At 38.3% G+C, this 8,123-nt stretch overlaps 2 protein-coding genes across 2 annotated transcripts in view; one reads left to right on the forward strand and one right to left on the reverse strand.

Moving 5' to 3' along the window:
* The window catches only part of GMNN (geminin DNA replication inhibitor), a 10,835-nt gene extending 9,279 nt beyond the window's left edge, over positions 1 to 1,556 (forward strand). The window contains exon 7 of the mRNA XM_059940701.1: positions 1,146 to 1,556. Within this exon, the coding sequence (XP_059796684.1) occupies positions 1,146 to 1,307 (162 nt within the window). The 3' untranslated portion in view covers positions 1,308 to 1,556. The remainder of the gene's footprint in view (positions 1 to 1,145) is intronic.
* Positions 1,557 to 4,791: 3,235 nt separating this feature from the next.
* Positions 4,792 to 7,309, reverse strand: ARMH2 (armadillo like helical domain containing 2). Its single transcript, XM_059940700.1, has 2 exons — positions 7,048 to 7,309; positions 4,792 to 5,219 (listed from the first exon to the last, which is right to left on the reverse strand). Exons 1-2 carry the CDS (start codon positions 7,307 to 7,309, stop codon positions 4,792 to 4,794), a joined length of 690 nt encoding a protein of 229 aa, XP_059796683.1.
* Positions 7,310 to 8,123: the final 814 nt, after the last annotated feature.

Below are 8,123 nucleotides of genomic sequence, written 5' to 3' on the forward strand. Positions count from 1 at the left end.
ATGAGATTTCCTGGGTTTGAGTCCTAGCCCCCTGCCTAGCACCATTAAGTTTGAGTCAAACAGGTTATTTATCCTGTCAGGGCTCCATTTTCCTCATTTATAAAATGGGAGTAATAGTGCCTACCTTTATAGGCTTGCTATGAGAATAACAAGTAGAGAATAGGTAGAAAATTGAGAGAATTGCGTATACATAGTGAGAGCTCAATAATTGTTAGATGCTATTATTATGAAGCAAAAAAACACTTATTTTCTTGTAACAGTATAGAAAGGAATTAACTTACATCTGAAAAACATATGGAAAATTATATTTCACAGTTGTCAAATTTTCAGACAAGTTGTTTTTTTTAAATTTTTATTGGAGTATAATTGATTTAGAGCGTTATGTTAGTTTCAGGTGTACAGCAAAGTGAATCAGATATATATATATATATATATATATATCTCCAGACAGTTTTTAATTTAACTATAATGCCAATGAGATACTACTGTCATTTATAAAACTGGTAATTGGTGTACGAAATAACTTTGGTCGTCTTATCTGACTTTTTTTTTTAATTTGGAAGTAGCTAATGTGTTTATAAGAATTAGCCTGATGACTGTTACCAGTCTTAAAAAATAGGTCTTAAACTTATTCATGTCTGCAAAAAATCATCTTGCTGTTGGGAAGGACATTTTTCAAATCAAAACTTTTCTTGTACTGAATTTCTGCCGTACATTTTAGCGCCATGACAGAACTCACGTTTGAAGTTTTCATTTGGAAGTACTGTAGTAGCTCTCTAACTGCCATGGAAGTATTAATCCAAGGCAGATGGGAAATTAGGAAACCTGGTCCTTTACTGTAGATAGTTGGAGAAGTACTGATTTAAATTGTATTCTGAAAGCATGCGAGTACTTAGAAAAAAAAATAAGCAAACTTTTTTTTTTTTTTAAGCAAACTTTTAAACACTGTGACTTTGCAGAAATATGATCTAACATGGCTAGCACTTTGATCTAACAAACACTTGACTGCTTGTAAGTGAATTTAACATAGAGACATTATGAAATGAAACCTCATTACAACATTGAGGGTCAGTTATATCAGCATACTGATAATGAGCTTGGATTGTGAAGTTTTTACAATAAATTATTGGTTTATTCTTTACAAGAGACTGAATCAAGAACCTCTGGATAACTTTGAATCACCGGATAGTCAGGAATTTGATTCTGAAGAGGAAACTGGTGAGGATTCTGAAGTAGAAGACTCAGAAATTGGTACATGTGCTGAAGAAGTTGTCTCTTCCTCTACAGATGCAAAACCGTGTGTGTGAAATTCAGTAATATTGACTCTTGAGAAATATACTGCCAACGTTCACCTCCACTGTAGTTCTTTGTAGCAGAGCAAATAACTTTATAATGAAAACTTGGACTCAGACTTCCTTGTTTGTATCCTGGGGCCCTATTATTGTATTAAAATACAAATACTATGTATTTTTAATCTACGGTGTTTTGTGTAAATAGCATTTTCTCAGTTGTCAGACATGACTTGTGTATATGATAAATAAACTTCATTCTGTTGAGCTTTGTGTATATCTTGAAGAATGAAGTATAAGGAGTCTGGGTAGAAAATTTGTCTATTTCTGTGCTTTTGTTTTGTTTCCTTTCTAATCTGCTAGCTTGGAGGAAACAAGGGGAAAATGAATTCTCCCTCTTTAGACTGAGATAGCTGAGGTCTTACCTCGTAAACCTGGTTGCACCTCAAGCTCACTGGAGGGAATGTTGATGATTTCTAGACCCCACGCCCAGGTAATCTAACCCAGTAGGAGTGTGAGCATCTAGAGGCAAAGGCTCCCCGAGTGAATCTGAGAAGCCAAGCAAAGGCTGGTGTGATCATACTCTTCTTGGAAGCTTAAAATGTTGGGGTGGTGTTGGTAGTCCTCTAGAGAAGCAAAGTGGGGAGCAGATGAAGAGATGCATGAATAGCTAAGGGTTCTGAAGCTTTCTATTTGCACATTTCACATACTGGTATAGACAAAGTATGTATATTGAAGGAATATGAAGTAAGAGTAGGGTGAAATTAAGGATTTCTCATATGGACTGTTCTGAAGGAAGAAAAGGACAAAATAAAGGGAAATTGTTGGCAAAGCATACAGCATTGGGATTAAGTTCTGTGGAAAGCATACAAGAAGCTTTGTATAAATTGGCAATAAAGAGCAGTGTCAAGCTTTAAAGGATTACTTTAGGCAAGTTATTCTTATAGAACTTTAATTTTCTTATCTCTGATATTAAGTCCACCTCTGTTTTTGTGAGAATTAAAACCTTTCCTAGAGTGCTTGAACTAAATGCTTAAATAAATGGAAACTATTATTAATCTATAGCAACGCTGTCCAATAAAGTTTCCTGGGATGCTGGAACTGAGTTGTCCAGTATAATAACCACGTAGCCATATATGGCTTTTGAGCACAAAATGTGGCTAGTATGAATGGGGAACTAACATTTTAATTTTTAAAATTTTAATTTATATTTAAAGAGCCATGTGAGGTCAGTGGCTACTGTATTAGTGCAGCTGTGTATGTTTTAGATTTGGGCCATCAGCCTAAAGAAAGAGGAGAGCTAAGTAGAATAGGATGACTTGGCAAATAGAAAGTATTTCTGGAAAATGTCAAAAATGGATTGCCAGGATTTGATGGCAGGGAGCAAAAGAGGAAGGAATTGAAGAGGGTTTTAAAATTTAATGTCAGAGCTAAAATTATTAATCTTCCAGAAGAAAATATTGGAGAAAATTTTAGTGACCTTGGATTTGGTAAAGATTTCTCAAAAAAGGACACAAAAATCACGAATTACACCATAAATCAGACTGCATAAACATCAAAAACTTCTCTTTGAAAGATTTTTAAGAGAATGGAAAGACAGGCCACAGACTGGGAGAAAATACTTGCAAAATATACCCAACAAAGGGTTTCTATCTATAAAGAACTTACTACTCATTAAGTAGACAACCTTATTTTTTAAATAGAGGAAAGGTTTGGACACTTGCAAAGCATATGTACAGATAGCAAATAAGCACGTGAAAAGATGGCAACACAGTCCTTAGGGAAGTACAAATTAAACCTACAGTGAGATGCTGTTATGTGCCCATCAGAACGGCTGAAGTTTGAAAAACAAAACTTGACCATACCGAGTGTTAAGGATGTGAAGCAACTGGGACTGTCCGGCAGTGCTGGTGGCAATGTTAAATGCCACAGATGCTATCGAGCTGTTCAGCAAGTTCTTAAAAGTTACACATACACATTCTGTATGATCCGGCCGTTCTACTCCTAGGTATTTACCTAAGAGAAATGAAAGCATATGTCCACATGAAGATTAGCAAATAAAGCCCTTGTGCTCAAAGTCTTATCGTGGATTTGCTTCTAAGAAAATCCAAATGTTGGAGAGAGATGAGCTCACAAGGGACAACAAAGGAAAACAGTAAGCATTTGTTGTTAGAATTTTGGTAAGCGATTTTAAAATCGTAGCATAAAAATGCCTCAAGGCCCAAATCTGAACCTCTGTTTCTCATCAGAAGCCTGGCATTATTTGACTCTTCAAACTACGTTCATGAATTACTTTGAGGAAAAATTAAAATTCAATTTAAAAAGCACTTGAAAAAAGTAATTTGTGACCGTGACCCAGTTTCTAAAGGGGACTTATGATTTCCGACCCTTATTCTCCCACTGTAAACTGAATTCTAGTTTGAGAAACTCTGCGTTAACACAATTCACAAAATCCACAAAGGATGAAAAGATAACAGTTGCTCAGTAGAACACAGCGTTTCCTGGTTTAAGTTTTGAGAAAATTGCCCCTGAGAGCCTCGTGAATCCACGTGATGTGATTAGCATCCCTAACAACATTCCTGTAATAAATACAAGCAAGGATCACGGACCTACACTACTTTTTTTACAGGCCCCTCAGTGAAAGGTAGAAGCGCAACGCTAAAGTAAGCTTAGTCAAGGCAAGTCTGTGAAATAGGAAAGTAGATAGTTCAATCTATGAGGGCTCCGACTTAAGGTAGAGGCAAATGTTAATGTAGTTAGAGACACAAACAGGTACACATCCTGTAAGCGCTTCTCCGTAAACATTTTTTGTAACAAAGCTTTTGATGAGGCTGGGCAGTACAAAAGTCAGGTGCAAGCTTTCTTTTACATATTCTCTTAACAGGCAAAATAGGGAGAGTAAAAATCCAAGAGCCTAGCTTTAGGCTGTCTTTAGGTGTCTGAACACATGGTACTCCATCTCTATCCAGAGTTGTGCCAGTGGAGGTAAGCACTGCTCCTATTCAGTGTAAATTCCCCCAAACTGGTCAGCCTGATGTGCAGAAAGATCACGGTCTGGTAGCCAGAACGCAACCTCATCCAAAGATGCGGCAACCGGAAGGCCGGCACTGAAATAGGGCTGAAAGGATACATATGGGTGGGACGACAGTGTCCACTGTAGGGTGTGGCCGTGAGTTGGGTTTGGATTTGGCATTTCTGAGTGCCTTAGCTTAATGTCATCTAATAGCCCCCCAAACACACCATTGCTCCTAACAGTTATATAGGTAATGCATTTTCCAATGAATTCTCATTTTATGAACTTAATTTTTATGAGGTTATTTTAAACAGGGGCGCTTTTCATAAGTTTGGTTATTGCAGTAACTATGAAAATGTATATAGAATTTTTCAACTATCGAAAAGAAAATGCTGAAGAATAATGTGATCGGCTTTTGTTATTTATTTCAGTTTTCCAGGGTGATACAATGGTGCAGACAGCTGCATCAGGTAACTGGATTTAGAGAAATTAATTCCTGTGAAAACCAATGAGGAAATACAGCACCTCTGCAAAATTCTCGGGCCATCCAGACCAATTCTCACTGGCCAACATTTGCAAGTGATATTTTAGAGAACTGTAGTCTCTAAGCTCCTGCATACAAGACAGGTTATTGCATGTCATGACAGAGAGAACATAGCAACTCCAAAATTTAACCAGGAGGCTGCTGTTTACGTCACTTTTCATGGTAGGCTCAAGTCTGTTATCAAAAAGATCAACGAGAATAGGAATAAACTGCAAATGTTTGGCTCTTCTCTGGTTGACAGGGTTTAAGTAACACCAAGATGCAACACTCTGGAGCAGCTGGATCTTTATTTTTGGTTCCATCTCGTAATTTTGCAACAAGTGAGCTACTTCTTTCATGTACTCAGCTGCAAAATTTCCAGCAGTTGGTCCTCCTGTAAAACAAGCATTTGCATTTCCAGAAGTATCTGGCGTATCTAGTAGCTAGTGACATTTGAGTGCTCCTGTGTTCATATTCTCATCGCTATGGATGTGATACTTCAGATATTTTGAATTTTCCTCTTTCTCCCCCACCCCGTGTGCTGCTGTGAAGATGAGAAAGTGTGTGTTGATCAGTGTGGAGTTATATGAAGAGCACTGGGAGGTCCCTGCCTGCCCAAATCTCCTCCCTGTTTCCTTCAATCAGGCGCCTATGAGTCAGAATTGCAAGATGAATAAAGCCTGGCTGTGTTCACCTAGCAAATCTCCCTCATGGTCTCATTCCTGAGTCTCTGTCTTCAGTACTTGAAAAAGTACCAGAGCATTAGAGCAAACAAAGGAAAAACCAAAAGGCCGAGCTGCAAAGCCAGGGTCTAAATGGTAAGAGAGAGGTTTTTCATGAGTTGTCCATCACTGTCCTGTTCTCCTTACACATTTCTCAGCCCAAATCTTTTGCAGATCTGGGACCAACCTGGTGCTTGACTCTACTTCCATCATATACCTGAACCCCAGATCATCCTAGTTCAAATCTCAAACTCCGAGAAGGTCCTAGATAAGAAGGCACTGATGAAGACAATTTAGATGGTGAGGAGAAGCTGGCACAGTTGGCTGGATTCTAGCCACTGGAGTTTTGACCTGGTTTGGATTCCTCTTATTTGCACTACCACAGTCCCATGGTCCCAAGGATATTCTATGCAGTGTAAAGCTTTAGCCAAAGCCTGGGCATAAGCCCTTTCCATTGTTTCCCACCAGTACAACCAAGGCTAAGTAACATCAAGTTAAAGGATTCTGATCCCTTTATAATTAGCTAACTCTTACCCCAAATGGTGACCACAGCTCTACAGGGAACTGAGCCTGCCTCAAGTGGTGGGTGCCATTTACACCCCCCTCACCTGGGTGTTCTCCTGAGTTTCTGTCTTCTCTCTGGTCCTATGCTAGTGGTTCTCAATCATTCTGGTACCTCGGACCCCTTGGTCCTTGAAAACAGTAAATGTTTTCTCTCATGGACACCATTCTGTGAAAGTAGTCTATTAAACTGCATTGAAGTAATTCATTTTCCCATTTAAAAAATAATCGATCTACCAAGGACACTAACAGCTACCAACAAGAGCTTCTAATAAGGCGATGTGTTGTTGAGGATTGTCTATAAAATTTTTTTACATGAAATTTATTAGAAAAAAAAGTGAAGCAAGTTTGGACTTGACAATCAGAGCAGTGTGTCTTTAAATGGTTTACCACTGAATTCTCTAGCCAAGTATACATGGTTGCTTTTCACTAAGGCACCTATTGGCTTTCCTAGTAGGTATTTTAAAAGCCTTAAGTTCTTCATAATTTTTCTGAACTAGTGTCTGTGTAATGCATTTTTACAAGATAAAAAATAAAATACCGAGTAGTTTTATCCTGTAAAAGGGTTGAAATTATATCAATTCAGTATAGATTCAATTTTTTCATGATACTGAAAAGTTTGATAGGCAATTTCAGTGTATATGTGTGTGTGTGTGTATATATATATATATATATATATATACTTTTTAAATTAAAAACAGGAAAGTACCTAATTAGTAATTTATTTGATGGACACATTCTTTTAAAAACATGAGATCCTTGAGGAGAAAGTAATTAGTAATATCTTTGGCGGTGCAAAGACAAAAAACTAATAATTTAGGCAAAGGAAATGTTATTGGAATGTTAAGACGAGTGCTGTGAGAATCACTCACTGACAGTGTTAGAACAGGCGAAAAGACTGTGGAACACCTCTGTCAGCACAGCTGGTTAAATCAGTACCTGTAAAGGCCAACAGTCCAATTCTATAGGCAGCCTGAGCTCTCTGTTCAAGGGCTAGAGATTTATCCTTCAACATATGGCCAAGCACCGCAATTTTTTCTTTGTGAAAAATACTCTCAGCTGTAGGGATGTGTTCTTCCTCCTTTTTAGTGAAAAAGCCCTTAACGAAACTCCAGCATTTCCTGAGGCGGTGATACAGCCCCACAAAACATCGATAAACCTGAATCCAAAATTGCGCACAGTAAGCCTGGGTCTTTGCCATTGTGTAAAAAGGCCAAGGGTGCTTAAGTCACGCCACTGGCAGTAACAGAAGTGAACAGTCAAGAACTCTGGAATGCATCACTTAGCAACACCATAGAATGGAATACACAAATCCGGGGGAGGCCATGTATGCCTAGGTTCTTTCTTCAGCCTAGCATTGAAGGCCTTCTACAGTTTGAGCTAAACCAAGCTTACTTTCACTTCTCTGGTGCACAGAATCTCAGCTTAAACTAAACTGGCTTCCCCTAACACACACGCAGTTCGTTCCTGTCTTTGCCCCTTTGCTTAGGTGACGCCTACTAGGAACTTGCCCATTCTGCTTTGACTGTTCCAACCTGTACTGAACTTTCCGTTGAACTTTCATAGTATTATGCCTATTTTGCTTATTTGTTACATAGAGTTTTTCTCTACATCATAGATTTCCTATATTGATCTTATTTTGCTGAGAAAATAGAAGCAATCAAAAAAGAACTTCCATAGCTCTCCCCATCGCATCTACCCACCGATCTGCATCTGTGCCCATATCCTCTGGCTTTCCTCCTGTTATACGGATGCCCCCTCCATTTATGCAGATTTCAGCCAATCCTTCTCACTCCATTCAGGGAGACTGCTCACTATTCTTCTCTGGCCTTATTAATTTTTCAATCTCAACTGGGTTCTTTGCATCAACAAACATGCTGTACTTTTTCTCATTAAAAAAATAAAACAACTGTTTTGACTTCATATAGCCCCTCCTCCTGGTTATTGCACATTCACACAATGTGCAATATTCTGCTCCCCTTTATACAAAAACTCTTCAAAGAGTTGCCATACTT

The sequence above is a fragment of the Balaenoptera ricei genome, chromosome 11 (genome assembly GCF_028023285.1).
Source record: "Balaenoptera ricei isolate mBalRic1 chromosome 11, mBalRic1.hap2, whole genome shotgun sequence".
NCBI classification, from domain to species: domain Eukaryota; kingdom Metazoa; phylum Chordata; class Mammalia; order Artiodactyla; family Balaenopteridae; genus Balaenoptera; species Balaenoptera ricei.